This window comes from Eublepharis macularius, chromosome 16 (assembly GCF_028583425.1).
Source record: "Eublepharis macularius isolate TG4126 chromosome 16, MPM_Emac_v1.0, whole genome shotgun sequence".
Classification (NCBI taxonomy): domain Eukaryota; kingdom Metazoa; phylum Chordata; class Lepidosauria; order Squamata; family Eublepharidae; genus Eublepharis; species Eublepharis macularius.
The window spans coordinates 15,671,511-15,688,716 of NC_072805.1; the positions used below are offsets into that span (position 1 = coordinate 15,671,511).

The 17,206-nt window shown below is 42.7% G+C and overlaps 1 protein-coding gene across 1 annotated transcript in view; it reads right to left on the reverse strand.

The window, feature by feature from the left end:
- Positions 1–1,104: 1,104 nt before the first annotated feature.
- Positions 1,105–17,206, reverse strand: part of WTIP (WT1 interacting protein) — an 86,490-nt gene continuing 70,388 nt past the window's right edge. Inside the window, exons 4-8 of the mRNA XM_055000240.1 lie at positions 17,009–17,071; positions 15,139–15,269; positions 7,738–7,789; positions 6,781–6,849; positions 1,105–6,205 (exon numbers count right to left, since the gene is read on the reverse strand). Of these exons, the coding sequence (XP_054856215.1) occupies positions 6,053–6,205; positions 6,781–6,849; positions 7,738–7,789; positions 15,139–15,269; positions 17,009–17,071 (468 nt within the window). The 3' untranslated portion in view covers positions 1,105–6,052. The remainder of the gene's footprint in view (positions 6,206–6,780; positions 6,850–7,737; positions 7,790–15,138; positions 15,270–17,008; positions 17,072–17,206) is intronic.

A 17,206-nucleotide genomic window follows, 5' to 3' on the forward strand; every position in this document is an offset into this window, starting at 1 on the left:
TGCATGCCCAGCAAAGGGCCCACAAGCATGCAAATTGTTTCCATCCATGAGCCAGAAATGTTGCCCTTTCTTGTTCATGTAGACAAATCCTGTAGTTCATGTAGTTTGCAGGTCATGCGTACAGTCTGAATCGACATGATGCATACACTGGCAGAACCATCCTAAGCCAAGCTACACCCCTAAGTCCTTCGAAGTCAGTTAGCTTAGATGGGTGTAAAACAGTTTAGCGTGGTGCTGTTAACCTTTCTGCACTGCATTTAGATGCTCAGCGCTCATGGGAAGAGGTATTTACAGGGCTAACGTCTCCCACCCAACACCTTTTTAAAGAAATGGGGTTTTGAGACAACATGTGCTTCATAACGCAGGGTGTGTTCTTTTTAGCCATCTTGTGAACATAAGGGAAGTGAAATGCCTATGGGGGATACCCTCTATAAATATAAATTAATTGGGTCGTGTTGCAACTGAAAGAATCAGAAGTAAGATCTTTTCCAACTTTTAGGGATAATCCACAGCAAAAGATTTGGTTATCTTACCCAAACAGTTCCACCAAGTTAACCAGAAGTACACAACTGTAAAGAGGCCAACTACATAAACATGTGTGTCTTGATAGTTGCTAGGTTAAGTGTATGAGTTCTCCCTTTCAGTCCCCAAGCTAACCCACTATTGCTTCTATGCAGGTGTGTATAAAGTGACCCCATTGGTTTTCAAGGCAAGAGATGATCAAAGGTGGTTTGCCATGGCCTGCCTCTACATAGCAGCCCTGGCCTACCTTGATGTCTCCCATCCAAGTACTAACCACGGCTGACCCCTGTGCAGGTTCCGAGATCTGATGAGATCAGGTTACTTGGACTGTCTAGGTCAGGGCTTGCTTCAGGTGTGTGTGTGGAGAGTGCCCTCAAGTCATAGCTAACCCCTTGGTGGGGTTTTCCTGGCAAGAGATTAACAGAGGTGGTTTGCCATTGCCTGCCTCTGCAACCCCGGTCTTTGTTGGTCTCCCATCCAATTACTAACCAAGGCTGACCCTGCTTAGCTAGTGAGATCAGGCTCACCTGAGCTATCCAGGTCAAGGCTTGCTTCCAGGTAGTACAGTATAAAAATCAAAAGTAACTACAAAACATCTTTATTGAAAAAGCAGATTATAACATCTAAGGTTAAATGACATTCTGACTTTTTAATATTAAATAACTTAGGACATAGCAAGTAGTTTCTTTAGATAAATAAATCTACATTTCCCAATTTTTTTCTTCAACAAATCAAGAAAACCAGATGACAAAACAAAAACCCCACAAGTCAATCTAAGTACTAAAAGGTTGTAGGATATATACAAACAAGATAACCTAAAATATTTGCAGCATGTAAACTAGACACATAATATACAAACTGGGCTTTTATATATTTCCTACAAAATAAAAATCAACGTTGGTCCAAGTTCTTGGAAGAAAACTATATTCTTTTAAAGAAAATGAAAATATTTCTCAAGAAAAACAAACTTAATTTAAGTCAAATTATATATTCTAGTTATGGCATTAGTTGCACGGTGAAATTCCCTTGGGGCACAAGAAAGCTGCTTGTGAGTGCTCTCTTTAAAGCTTTGGTTTAAGTTAACTATTCTGGAACTTCTAGTCCAAGAGCGCTCCTCCCATCTATTCTTGGACTTTCTGAAATTCTGAACTTGAAAATGTGCACCTTCTTGGTTTTGAAATAAGGCTTATTCAAATTCTTACCTACTTTGGTCTTTCCTTTGGAACTCTATTAAAAGGGACCTTGTGGATCTTCCGAAATATGTTTAATTGTTCCCCGCAAGTGAGAAATGGAAGGAGTCCCTGGGGTTTTTTTTTCAGTAATGCAAATATATAATCAGAGAGAAAAGGAAAGATTTCCAATAAATAATTATATTATGGCACAAAAGTTAGAAGTGTTCCATCCCTGTTGAAGAATTCTGCTGCAGCAAAAACAAGTCAAGAATTTCCCACAAGAGGGGAAAATGTTTAATAATTGCTGTTAATTTTACCTACAGCACACCATTTGAAATGTTGTCACATGGAGCTTTCTGTTTACCGTTTCCTTAAAAATCAAAGAAGTCCAAGCAAGCTTGCTCTCTCTTTTTTTTTTTTAAAGATAAACAAGGGAAGCAAGCAAGGCAATCTATTCTGCTCCCGGCAGAAAGACAGTGAAATGACAATAGCTCCATTCTGGTGGGAACAAACCGCTCTTGCAAGAAATAAAACGTTCAGCATTTACACAAAAATATGAAGCCATGGAGAATGACTAGGGGAAAAAAAAATGAAACGTCTTTAAAAAGTGAAATTAAATATTACTCTGGTCTAAAGATGACAGCTGAGAACAGTAGTGTATATACATGTTTTAGATATAGTGCTACCTGCTGAGAATTAAGGCAGGAACCTGAATGGATATATTTGCTGCTAAAAACAATCAAGATGTTGGAAACAGGACACAGAGGAAATCATCTTCAGTTCTCGTCTTTAGATCCCTCAGCCAAGACTATTTGTATGGGAAAGATTTAAATCAGCTAGATTTTAATCCTCTTTTGTTTTTGATGGGTTGGTACAGATTCCGACGATCAGCCAAACGTTTGTGCACACCATGAGGAAGGCGCAGGAAAAAACAGTGTGGGCTGGACAAGGAATTCCTACAGGGGGGGGGGGGCATGAATAACAACTCGTTGTACAATGTGCTTATCTCCCCACTCCTAAGCCATTGTACAGCAGACATGGTGGGCAAAGTGGAGGAAGCCAGGGTTCACTGCATCAAGGCAGCACCTGGGCCCGCAAAATATTATCCTGCACCTGTCCAGAAGCTATCCCTGAACTGATGAATTTCCCTCTCACCAGAGAGAGTGCAGGTATATTCTTCCTCATCTTTTTATAGTGTTTTGGAATTGAAAAAATAAGTCCCAGTCTTTCATTCTAACGTGAAGGAACTTGACACCTCTCTAGGACTCCTTCGTGTCCCCCGTATAATTCCAAGAAAGTGAGAATACTGGTGTTTCAAGTTGCTTGGTTCTTCTCCCCTGACAGCAAGAAAACGGAAACATTCAATTCTCATTTGGCCTTCTGAGTTTTTCTACAGCGATTAGAGAACTATCAGTTTGCACAGATGAGAAATCTGGCCCAACGTATCTAGCAGCAGAAAACACCACGCAGAGTCTATTTATGGAAGATACCCATACACGCTTAAGGTTGAAAGGTGTGATAAAACAGCAGTCTTCATGCGTGCCTCCCAATGTACAGTAGATAACTTGATATTAAGCACAAAGAGACACCAAGACAGACCTGACCTTCCTATGTGGAAGACACATAATGTCCCAGAGTTCTAAGGGTTTTGGTAAAAGATCAGGCAAAATAGGAACATGTGCATTCTATGTAGAATTTCTAGGAAATCTACCAGTGTGTTTACAAGCTACAAGACTGGACTGGCCAAGAGCAGAGACCTGGATGCCAAATTTGGCAAAAATGGACAGGCCAGGCCGATGGAGCAGAGGATAGAATATTCTCACAGCAATCTGATTCTGATTTCCAGGGCTGCCCACTCGTGTTACAAAATGGTGCCAAATGGTCTACTCTCTTGGAGACAGTTTTTTGATGTCTTAAATGTGGCAGGATTAATATTCTTCCTGAGCTACTACACTTGGGGGGGTAGGGGAGAAGGTGCAACTGCCAAAGGCCACCTGGAAAATGGCTCTGTGTTTGTAAAGAGGAATCAATTGTTTTCCTGCTATTATGAAATTCTATTAAACCGACTCACTGTACAAAAAGTGCAACGGAGTTCAGTGTTATGAATAAGCCACAGGCTTATCAGGAGCTGGGCTTAGGGTATGTGAGGATTCACGATGGAACCAGCTCAAAAATACCTCCGGGGGAAAAGCATCTCTGCAACTGAAACCACAACATAAATCTGCTGCCTTTAAAAACAAAAACAATACAGGTTGGATCCAACCAGCTTTCCTGCCAGCGAACAAAGAAAAGAGGTGTACTCTTTGGCCACTCCAAACGGCTATGCTGAAAATGAACAGAAGTCACGTGGGCTAATGCATGGAGGGAAAACTGAGCGAGAGTAAGCAAAAAAAAGCTGGCTGGATCCAACCCTAAAAACTTAACATGATGGCAAAAGAAGGGGAAGTTTGCATAGGCAGAAGGACCACTAAAAGGATTAGCAGAAACAGGGCAAATAGATGAATCGCTTATGTGTCAGGTAGGTATCTGTGTTGGGTTGTAGGAACAGAATAAAATTCAAGTCCAGTAGCACCTTAAAGACCAATAACATTTTCTAGGATATAAGCCTTCTTGAGCCGTCTGAATAGTCCAGGCTAGCCCAAGGCAGTATGATCCTAGAAGCTAAGCAGAGACAGCCCTGGTTAGTACTTGGATGAGAGACCGCCAAGGAAGACCAGGGTTGCTACACAGAGGAAGGCCATGGCAAACCACCTCTGTTAGACTCTTGCCTTGAAAACCCCAGCAGAGGTAGTCATAAGTCAGCTATGACCTGACAGCAACTTCCAAGATTCCTTAAATAGGAATTACGATCCATTAGCCCTTCTATCCCAGTCAGAAGGTGAGAGGCATTTCCTCAAGAAGGGCCAGCTGGAGTCAGGATGCATGACATAAATAAAAGATTGCTGAAGGAGAGTTCATCAACAAGATCAGGACAACTGACTCCCCCCCCTCCCCAGGGCAAAACAGGGACACAGGATTCTGGTCTTGGTACAGATGCTAATTTTAGTTCCCCACCTCTATGCAAATCTCCCAGCTCTAATCAAGCTCAATCGATATTTTGTGTTGTACCTCTGCATCCCGACTCCAAGGGGCCCTTCTCTGCAACACCCCTTCCACCTTCTGACACCTACAGAAAGGCTGATCGTACTTCATTCCTCTTTGCATCTCACCAAGTGAGCGTCAACTCCCGAAAGCTTAAACCCTAGAGAATTTTGTTGGTCAGTAAGCTGCTACTGGACTCTAATTTTGTTCTACTTAAGTGCAGTGCCAAAAATATCAGACTATGATGATTACTCGGAGAATGCTAAATCAACAACCAGCGACAGCCAGATTCCAAGAGTTGCTAAGGCAAAGACACTTCTGACACCACAAAAGGCACCAGGCAAAGTTGCAGTAGACTGTAGGCCTCAAAACCTCTTTTCCTTGCCACCTCTCAGCAATATCTCACCTCCCAGTAGGCCTTGCAAGATCCCTGCACCCTTAAACCTGTGATGTTCTGAGCAAACCGCATCTATCACTATAGTCAGCTAGAGCAGCTGTGAACCACCAGCAATGTGGCACGGCAGCTTCGGTCATCTGCCACCAGAACTCTGGCTCTGTTGCTTTGTGTGTGCATGTGGCGGGGGGGGGGGGGGGGAGATCCCAGACATCCTAGAATTCCTCTGATGTAACTCCTGGGGGTACAAAGCCTGAAAGGATGCATTTCATAACCTCCTCCGTACGAAGCTTCCTACACAAGAAACCTTCCACATCTCTCTTGCTGGAAAGGCATGGAAACACAAGGAAATAGAACTGGGGAGGTAGAAAGGTGGTACAGAATGCCTTCCCTTCTTTTAACACCATGTTTGAATCAGAAAGCCATTATAAAAAGATCAACCTGTCTTCCAGCAAAAGCTTCCAGGCCTCCCAACACAGCAAGGGTAGGTTTTTAATGCCTCAAGCCAGGCTGCAAAATGGGATTCGTCTTCTCTTGCCTGAAGCACTGCTAGAAGGCGTGAAGATGCTTTGTGGGGACCAAGATAGCTACCGTGCCAAGGTCAAGGGTGCCTCTTTTTGTACCGCAGCATTCAAAAATGTTTTACATTCACATCTGAGCGGTGCATTTTTTTTTCAAGTACCCAGTCTGAGGAAGAATTATTTAGGCTAATGGAACACAGACGCAGCCCCAGGCCTGTGCACACGCAGTACCCTCAGAGAGCCGCTCTTCTCAGTCTTCAAGGCAATAAATAACTTGTCTGCTTTGTCTTTTTTTTAAAAAAATGAAAAATAGTTGTGTGTGTCCATCTCCTCCCTCACGGAAGCCTCCTTCTGGACACGACTCAGAGTTCTGTGATGTGCATTGGGTATCCAGGGGGAGAGGGCGGTGGCACTTTTAGACCAAGGCGTCTGATGTGACAGGTGTGGCAAAGCAGGTGTCCCTCCAAAGGATAGCATCGGCGGCCTTCTTCATCATTGAGCTGGAGCCCACAGACCTAAGGGAAACAAGACCACACATACCCTTCAGTCGGTGACTACAGTACAGCACAGTGGTTATAGCATTTGGCTGGGGCTGGGTTCCAATCCTCACTCTACCATGAAGCATGCTGTGTGACAGTCACTATGCGCCGTAACCTACCTTTCAGGCTTGTTGTGAGAATAGGGGGGTGGGGAGAGGGACCACACATGGTGGCCTAAGCTCCTTGAGGAAGGGGAGGATAAAAATGTAAGAGGGGCAGCTAGCTGAAGCCGCTTTGGACACCCCCATTGTGGCAGAAAGGCGGCAAATAGTTTTAAAAGCAAAAAGTACAATTATTCAAGCCAGCTTTCAGCATGAACACGTTCCAAAGATGCAACTCTGAGGCTTTGATCGTCATGACCAAAGGTGACAAGGGGGCTAACCCGTCTTGGGCCCACAGGCATGTTTGGATTCTTTCCCCATAGAAGGAGACCCAGGCTAAGACCACAGTACTGACTTTGGTTCAACCCTGGGAAAAGGTCACCCTGACTCAGCAAGAGAAGGCAGCGACTTCCCAGCAGAGGAATCCTGCTCAGAAGCTCCCAAATTTACCTCACAGTGATAACATTCCACGTGGTAATCTCTGTCCATCGACACCACCCGGATGGTCTCCTCAGAACCCTGGTTTGGGACAGACAGCAAATGAGGTTGGAAGATTTGGCAGTGTCCCGTCACCCCCACCCCTTCCGCCCATATCTCAACATGAAACAACGGAACTCTGTTTTGCGCAATCATTTGCATGCTCTCTGCTTCCAGCGGATCTTGGAGACAGGCTCCAGAGGAGTCATCATCACCCCTTTCATTCCATTCTTTTGCCAAAAGAGTGAGTAACCTGCCTAGCAGGAAGCCGCACATGAAGTAAAGATGATTTTTTAAAAAACGGTTAAGCAGAATTGAGAGACACGGTCTAGTTCTGAGCACACAGCCCTTCGAGAAATTGTCAATGCACAGAGAGGGAGAGCGGGCATGTGCATGCCGACCCCACAACACTAGCCCCCCCCCCCCGATGGCCAGCTTTTCAACACTGTATCTATGCATGGAGAAGGATGTGCATGGACCCTCCCGTTCCCCACTATCAGGGACACTGCTTTCCCAATGTCCCTGATCACACGGAGAGTGCATACATATGGATACATTCTCTGTGTCCTGGCACTGTGCTAACAAACTAGAGAAAGTACAGAGGTGGGGCTGGCACACAGATGCCCACTCTCCCTCTCTGTGCATGGACCAAACGCATGGAGGGGTTGTGTGCTCAGGGCTACATCCTATTGGGGATAGGAGGAGGAAGAGGCGCTGAGTGTAGTTCAAATGTTCTGTTGGCCCCACCATTGTTCAAGTTACTGGACTTGTGCCGGACACCTTTCCAACAGCCAAGAATATGCCTCGGGAGAATACACACACACACAAACACCTATCTGCCCGAAACCACTGGCTGCAGTAGCATGCGGCTCCATGTTTTAAGAGGCAGAAAAGCCCCAAATGTCGAACAAAGGCTTTTCAGTACCATACCTGTGCTGGTAATATTGGCTGGTTGCAAGCAGCACACTTTGGCGCAAAAACCCTAGGATTGGAAGAAAAAAAAAGTGAGGAAAAAGACACTTTTGTTAAGAGAGAGTTTTGTCAGAAACCGGCTTATCAATTACAGCAAAAAATCTGTAACTTTCATACAGAAGAAAAGAACAAGAGTCCAGTAGCACCCATAAGGCGAACAAAATTTGTGTGCGTCACAGCTCACTTCACCCTATCACGAAAGCTGATACCCTACCACAAATTTTAAAAGTCTTATAGTTGCTACTGGACTCTTGCTCACTTAATAAAGAAGCCAGTTTGGTAGCACTGACATCTTGTTTAGAAGTAGAAAAGAGCAGGAATCCAGTAGCACCTACAAGACTAACAAAATCTGTGGTAGGGGATGCAGCTTTTGTGAGTTACAGCTCACTTCTTCAGAACCTGTTTAGAAGGCAGATCCTGTTTAGAAGGCATCTTTCCTTTTATTAATAAATCATGCATAAATTACACCCAGGACTACAGAAGACAAGCAATGTTTCTTGGTCTTTAGACGAGGGCTGCCAATCTACATGTCAAAGAAGTACTGAAGGTCCAATGGATTAAATGCTACCCTTGGGAGCCTGACCTCAGCCCCAGGCTCAATCACCCCCACTTGATTACTTCGCTCCTCCCCACCAAACACGGACCTCTGAACCCATTGTGCTGAAAGTTGCCTGCCAGTCACCACACAGGGCAGCCCCTCGGAAGCTTGATAAGCCCCTTTTATCGAGGAGACATTAAAGCAAGAGGTTGATTTGAGCCCTCAGTGGGGTGCCAATACACAAGCATAACAAGAGGTCATATTTTAACTCAGGCATGTCCCCGAGATATGATCTGGGAGCTCTGTACTTTCTAGGTGTGCAGGGACCAAATTTGGATGTAGACACGGGGAAGGGACTTAGGTCTCCTCAGCCCACACTGTGTCCCTGATGCAAAATGGCCACTGTTTCCTCCGTCTGGGAAACTGACATATAGCCATACCGATACAGGCACAGCCGGCCATGGGGCAAATAGTTTCTTGCTGGAAACGTTAGTTCAGATCAACAACTGGTATGGTTCTGGGCTGATATATATATAACAGCATCTCTAAAGAGCCTCGGAAGGATATAGTTCCAGGTACATAAAGAACAACCCAGATAGTTCTAAGCAGGTCTGATTCTTGTTAGTGGGGGGCTATCTAAGATCTTCATCTCCACTAGTCTCCCCCCCGATCCTTGAGGTCCCACCTTGCGACGGGTCGGCTATAATCTCTGCGGCAATTTTGGGGCCAATTCGGCTGGCATAAGACCTACATACCCAAGCTTCGATCGGGGAGGGAAGTCGAGAGGAGAATCTAAGATCGAAACAGCGATTACAACCCGAGAAAGTTGAAGAGAAGGTAAAGATCGCTATCTCTTGAAACGGGACAGATTGACAAAAACAGAGAGGAAAGAAAGTAGATTTTTAAACTGCAACAGACTAGTGAAAAGGAGGTGAAGACTCGGCAGGAGTTGTATTTTAAAAGAGACTAAGTTTAAAGAAGTTATTACAAAAATCGGACTATTGTTTTGAATACCTGTGGTTTTGGAGCTGTGGGAAAAAGACACCATCGCGAGACCTGCTGTGGGAAGACGGGAGACAGGAAGTGCGTAATAACAATAGAGTGGCTGGAGGGAAGCGGCCCTTGCCAAGGGACAGGAAGTGGGGAATCGCCATTTTTGAAAGTGGAAGGGTCGTGGCTTCAGCGGAAGAGGAAGTAGGCCATCTTGGATTATAATAACATAGAGAAACCATAGAGAAAAGACGCCCGACATTTTGGATATAAAAAATTAATTTTGGCAAAGATCGGGAGATTTGAAAAAAAGGAAAACGTCTAATTATACGCCACGGAGCTGAGGAAGAGAGCAGATTCGTGGGAGCGAGCTAAAGCAAGCCCCACGATGTCGAAAAAAGAGTGGCAATCGGCAATAGAAAATTTGGACAAAAAACTTATAGACATGATGAAAGAACTTAAGGATACGAAATTGGAGCTTATTAAAGAGGTCAAAGAAGTTACACAGACAGTAAAGTCGGAGCTGTCAGAAGTGAAAAAAGGCGTGGAAACGATTAGCAGTGAATTACAAGGAACGAAACAGAGAGTCAAAACAGTAGAAGACGCGATGGAGAATTTAATAGAAACGCAACAAACAGAGATGAAATTGGTAAAGGGGAGGATGTCAGTTGCAGAAACTAAACACATGGAGAAGCAGCTTCGTTTTCGTGGTCTGCCAGAAGTTGAAGGGAAGTCAGCGCAAGAACAGATGACTGAGGTGTTGGCTGATTACCTGGGGAAGGAGGAGGAGGAAATTGTGGCTATCCTAGATGTGGCGTACCGTGTGAACTCGAGAATTGCAACCCAGAGGAAACTACCAAGGGATGTGATCGTGCAGTTTACAACTAGAAATATGAAAGAGAGGATTGTGACAAAACAATTTCAAGATCCATTGGAGATTGATGGCAAGACGATTATCATAATGAAGGAATTGCCCAGATCAGTGTTACTGGACAGGAAAAAATACAGAGTGTTAATTCAGACTTTGAAGGACATGAACATTAGGTACAGATGGGAGTTACCGGAAGGAGTGTCCTTTGAGTTTGGAGGGGCAAAAAAGCGTATCAGATCTGAGCGGGAGATGGAGAGATTTATTAAGGACAATGAAAAAGACTTACCAACAAAACCATGAATATGGAGTGTAAAGTATTATCTTGGAATGTAAATGGACTAAACTCACCGAATAAGAGGAAAAATATTTTTCATTGGCTACTAAAACAAAAATGTGATATTGTTTGTTTGCAGGAGACCCATATTAGAAAACAGGATGTAAAATATTTAAAATCTGGAAAATTGGGCAAAGAATTTGTAGCGGCTTCCAACAAGAAAAAAAGAGGAGTGGTGTTGTATATAAAAGAGGAGCTGCAGCCAAAATTTGTTATGAGAGATGTGGAAGCTAGATTTGTAGCAGTGGAATGTAATTGGAACTTAAAGAGAGTGTTGGTAGTCGGACTTTATGCACCTAACGGTGCAAAGGAAAGCTTCTTTGAGGATTTAAGGAAGCACTTAGACGATCTTGTATATGACCAGATAATTCTTGCTGGAGATTTCAATGGAGTGACAGATTTGGAACTAGACAAAAAGACTACAAAAGCACAAAAGAAAAGAGGACTATTGCCAAAGCTTTTTTTTGAGTTGATTCAACAAGAGACTCTCGAAGACGTATGGAGGAGAGAATATCCTAAAACCAGACAGTTTACTTTTTATTCTGCAAGGCATCTTACATTATCAAGAATTGATATGATCTGGGCCTCAAAGGACTTAGCGTTATGGACTAAGGAGGTAGAAATAATGCCGATGGTAGGCTCAGATCACAACCCAATTATGTGGAAATTTGGAAAAAGGAGAAAAAGGAAAGCCTGGAGAATAAATGAGGACTTGTTACAGGAAAGTGAGAATATGGAAACATTGAGAAGAGAGACTAAGTTTTTTATACAATACAACGTGAATAAAGAAGTACCAACCAGTAAAGTTTGGGACGCGTATAAGGCGGTTGTAAGGGGCATACTAATGGACTTAAATGGTAGAGCAAGGAAAAAGAAAGAGGAGAAAAGACAAGAGATTGAGGAGAAAATAAAGGCCAAAGAAGTACAGTTAAAAAAAAGACCAGGGAAAAAGAAAATACATCAGGAAATCAAAATTCTTCAGGAACAGTTAACAGCAATGAGTAACAAAGAATTTGAGTGGAACCTTAAAAGACTGAATCAAAAAGCTTTTGAGGGTGCTAATAAACCTGGGAAATATTTGGCATGGCAATTAAAGAAGAAAAGGGAAAAGAAAATAATAAATAAAATTTGTGAAGAAAACAAAACGTATTTGGAGCAGACTACCATTAGCAGAGCCTTTTATAAATTTTACGCTAAGCTGTATAATAATAAAGAAGTAACCAAAGAATCAATAGCATCATATTTGGAGAAAACCAAACTTCCAGAGATCTCGGAAGCTTGGAGAAATAAGTTGAACAGTGAAGTAACTGACGAGGAAATAAGTATGGCAATACAATCCGCAAATCTAGGAAAGGCGCCAGGGCCAGATGGACTTACGGCTAAATTTTATAAGACAATGGCCAACGAACTGGCACCATTCCTAAAAGAGGTGATGAACGGAGTTTTTAGGGATCAAAGAATTCCAGACACTTGGAGCGAAGCGAATATATCATTGATCCCAAAAGAGGGCCAAGACCTGACTAGCGTGAAAAATTACAGGCCTATATCATTACTCAATAATGATTATAAAATCTTTGCGAAGATATTGGCGGAGAGACTGAAGGGGTGGCTCTCGGAAGTTATAGAGGAAGAACAAGCAGGTTTTTTGCCGGATAGACAAATAAGAGACAATTTAAGGACAGTGATCAATGCTATTGAATACTATGACAAGCGTTGCGATAAAGAGGTTGGTTTCTTCTTTGTAGACGCTGAAAAAGCGTTTGACAATTTAAACTGGGATTTTTTGTTTGCCACTATGGAAAAGCTACAATTGGGAGAAAGATTCATCAGAGCAATTAAAGAAATATATAGGGACCAGACTGCAGCAATTGTAGTGAATGATGAATTGACCAAGAAATTGATGATTAGTAAAGGAACAAGACAAGGTTGCCCGTTATCTCCATTGTTGTTCATATTAGTATTGGAGATTCTGATGATACAAATACGACAAGACGAGGAAATACGAGGAATAAAAATAAAGGACTATTCATACAAGGTTAGAGCATTTGCAGATGACATAATGTTAATTGTAGAAGATCCATTGGAGAACATGCCAAAAGTGATAGATAAGATTAAGGAGTTTGGTGACTTGGCAGGTTTCTTCATTAACAAAAAGAAGTCAAAGATATTATGTAAAAACATGACTAAGCAGAAACAACAATTGTTAATGGAAACAACGGACTGTGAAGTAACTAGTAAGGTGAAATATTTGGGAGTTGAGCTGACTGCAAAAAATATAGATTTGTTCAAGAATAATTATGAAAAATTATGGACTCAGATAGAGAGAGACTTGATCAAATGGAATAGACTGAATTTGTCATGGTTGGGCAGGATTGCAGCAGTTAAGATGAATGTGTTACCAAGAGTAATGTTTTTGCTACAGACAATACCAATCATCAGAGACTCTAAACAATTTGAAAAATGGCAGAGGAAAATATCAGATTTTGTTTGGGCAGGCAAGAAGCCTCGAGTGAAAGTAAAAGTTTTACAAGATGCAAAGGAGAGAGGCGGAATGCAACTGCCCAATCTGAGACTTTACCATGAGGCAATCTGCCTAGTTTGGCTAAAAGAGTGGATGACATTAAAGAATAAGAAACTATTAGCCCTAGAGGGATATAAAAAAATTTTTGGATGGCACACATACCTATGGCATGACAAAGTAAAGGTCAACTCGATGTTCCTGCATCATTTTGTAAGGAGAAGTCTATATACAATCTGGAAGAAGTACAGAACTTACCTACAAGAAGGAACCCCCTTGTGGGTGGTTCCATATGAGGTGATAGATCCGAGAGCTGTGGATAATGAACAACAATGTTTAACGTACAAAGAAATAACTAAGATTGAAGCATCTAAACTTAGAATAAAGACGCAAGAGGAACTATCACCTAACTATGATTGGTTCCAGTACAGACAGATTAGAGACTTATACAACTCGGACTTTGCAAAAGGGGGCATACGAATAGAGAACTCGGAACTAGAGCAGACCCTTCTTAAAGAAGACAAGAAAAGAATATCCAAGGTATACCAAGTACTGTTGAAATGGTATACTGAGGATGAGATAGTTAAAACACAGATGGTGAAATGGGCTATAAATTTCAATAAAGAAATAACAATGGAGGCATGGGAATACTTGTGGAAAACTACAATGAAGACAACGACATGTATTAATATTAAAGAGAATATTTTTAAAATGATCTATCGTTGGTACATGACACCAAAGAAGATTGCGCTAGGGAACTTGAATACTTCTAATAAATGCTGGAAATGTAAGAAACATGAGGGCTCCCTCTATCATATGTGGTGGTCGTGTGAGGTAGCTAGGCAGTTCTGGGGGGAAATAATAAGAGAAATGAGTGAAATTTTACAGTTTCAAATAAATAAGAACCCAGAACTCCTGCTGCTAAACTTGGGAATGGAGGGAATTCCAGCCCATCATAGGACGTTGATTTTTTATATGACTGCAGCAGCTAGACTTTTGTATGCGCAGAAATGGAAAGTACAAGAAGTGCCAACTATTGAAGATTGGATCTACAAATTGCTGTATATGGCTGAAATGGACAAGATGACAAGAAAACTGAGAGATCTGGACTCAGGGCAGTTCAACACAGACTGGGAGAAGCTGAAACAATATCTGGAGAAGAAATGGGAGGTGGGAGGAAAACTGTGGCAGTTTGAGAACTACTGAAGTATAATAAAAGTATAAAAGAGAGGGGTGACTTTACCGGGGGAGGAAGAGAAATGTGAATCTATAAGCAGTTAGATTAATTGATTGAGATATATATAGATATGTATAGGTTAACTGATAGAACATTGATAGAGAATAATTAATGATAAGGTTTAAACATGAGGATGGAGTAATTAACAATATTTTCTTTCTTTGATAAGATTTATATGCACCAAACTGAATGTACAGAAGAGTTAAATTGATTGATTATGCGAGGAGTTATATAGAATTACCATAAAAAGATGAAATGAGTAATATATAGAGAACAAATCAAATTGTTTGATTTAAATGTGGGAAATTTTTATGGTTTATGATATATAGGTTTATATAGAAATATTCAAAACTGGAAAATGGGATAAATTGTTTATCTAAAGACGTATAGTTTGGGTGTATAATAAGTAAAGGAGTTAAAGATGTACTGCTTAATATAATGGAGAATGTATATCTGTTTTAGACAGAGGAATTTAATAGAAGTAAGGGAAAAGGGACAGAGGGTGGGAAAGCTGTTGGAAGTCAATAAAAGGGGGGGAAAGGGAGGGGGTTAGAAACGAAAAATTAGGGGAAAATTGATTGTAATGTAAAAATAAAAATGTTCTAACCCAATAAAAAATTTTTTCAAAAAAAAAAAAGATCTTCATCTCCACTGCCTTGAGCGCATGACAGAAAAAAGGCAGGACAGAGATGTGTTCGGTAAGTGAATACTGGCGCCTCGTTCTAGTCATAAACTGGACTGAATGGTGGATATCGTCTTGGCTCTTCAGCATGGCCTAACAAGACCGAACCAACCCCTCCTCAACTAATGCAGAAATGGGGTTTCTCTCCTCTCGCCCAATGCAAGACAAAAATGCTTCCCCCATCCTTACGTGTGATAGTCTTTGACGCAGTAAATATTGTTCTCCACGTCTACAGTAAAAGGAACGCCGTCCAGACATTCGTTGCACACCACGCAGCGGAAACAGCCTGGATGGTACGACTTCCCAAGAGCCTGCAAAATCTGAAAACACAGCCAGATGCTCCAAGGGTCAAAAGATGCCCCCCCCAGTCTATTCCTTGCATAATCACAATATGTTTCAAGATGGAAACTTGTCAGGCACTGGACCCAGAAGTGGTGGAATCATTAATCGATGGATCTCAGACTGTGGGTCGGGACTAGAGATGGGCATGAACCAGGAAAATGTCAGTTTGTTGCAGTTCATCGTGTTTCACTAACCACGAACCAACATGAAATTGCCCGGTTCGCAACTGGTTCATTTGGTTCTTTAATACGTCGCTTCCAGGGCAGCAGAAGGTCTGCAGAAAGCCCATCCCCCCGTTGCCTAGGAAACTGATTGATTGGCGCCAGGCTGTCTGCAGTGATGAACCGAAAAACGAATCAGCCTAAAAATCGTTGCAGTTCATCAGAAATGCCCTCCGACAAACTGCTGGTTCGCGAACCGAAAAATGGCTTGATTCATGACGAACTTTGGTTCGTATTTCAGTTTGTGCCCACCGCTAGTCGGGACCTAAACTTGTACTGTGACTCCCTTGCAGGCGGTCTGCAAGGCCCAGAGAAACAGGGCTGTTTGGGTGGGGAGGAGAATTTTCAGTTCAGCATCTTAAGCCACTCCTCCATTTGCCTTCTGAGTGATTACAGCACAAATTCCTCCCACAATCCTTTTTGGTTAGAAAGGAAGAATGGTGGAAGGTTAGGATGCTCTAGACATTTGTACCCGGAGGGTGGGGGGAGGGAGGGCCAATTTCTTTGAAATCTCATAAGCACATGCACTAGGGACGCCCAGGTCCCTTCAGGCCTTAACCAGGGGACTGGGGAGGTGGTGCACCAGCGCAATCTTACCTTTGGAACGAAGCCATTTCGGGCACAATATAGAAGCGCTGTGTTGCACCAGGGGCCAATTCAGTAAAAAACAGCTCAAAATTTAGTGTTTCTGGCTGATTTTTACTGAAGTGGCCTCTGGTGTAACCTGGCACTTCTGCATTGTACCGGGAATGACGTCATTCCCGGTATGACATGGGAGCATTCTGGAATGTGTGGGAGCAGAGTTTGCTGCTCCCAACCTCATTCCCTGTGTTCCAGCCCTTGCTGACCAAGGGGGTGGGGTGGGGGGTAGAGGGGGGCCAGAGGCTGGGAATGGGGGATCCTGCCTCCACTGGGGGACCAGCAATCCTAGCAAGCACTGGACTTTTTAAACACTCCTTCCTGTGTGAAAAGAAGCTAAAAATGGATTTATCAGAGGCTTTCAAAATCCGGACAGAAGCAGACAGGGCCAGCCTGAGCAGAGTTATACCATTCTAAGCCCATGCTTAGATCTGCACTGCCCACATTATCCTCTTGATATTTATTCAACTATCATGAAAACTTTTCTGCATCACCGAAGAACATCTGCTTTCAGATGACAGATATTATATACGTTGAAGGAGATCCTCTAGAGCACCAGTTTATGTGGCTGTAAAGAGCGCAAAAGCTTTCAGAGTACACTGAATGTTTCATCAGAAAGCCATCTACCGGATAAAGTACTTCCGGTACGCCCCAAAAAGCTTTTAGCACTTTTCAGATCTACAGCAGTCCCACAAAATAAAGCCCCGTTTTATATCTCATGGCCAGCTTGGAATTTCAAGAGGAAACGGGAAGATGTATGGTGCCCCAGCCCAACACAGAGCAAAGTTAGGCAGGTCAGTGTAGAAGAAAGAGTAGAGCCCCCATGTCTGCTATACCTTAGGAGCCCATAATCTTACCATTTCCATGATGAGATGTCCACAAATGAAGCACTTGTCTGCTGTCTGCTGAAAACCTGAATACTGTTCAAGAAAAAAAGGGGGGGGGCAGTTAGTCACAGCCCTTCCTCTCTTGCTCTCTCTGCAGAGTTGTGCATTGGCTCCGAAACGTTGCTCCTGCCCTCATATTTATCCATTTATTTAACTGTTTATACCCTG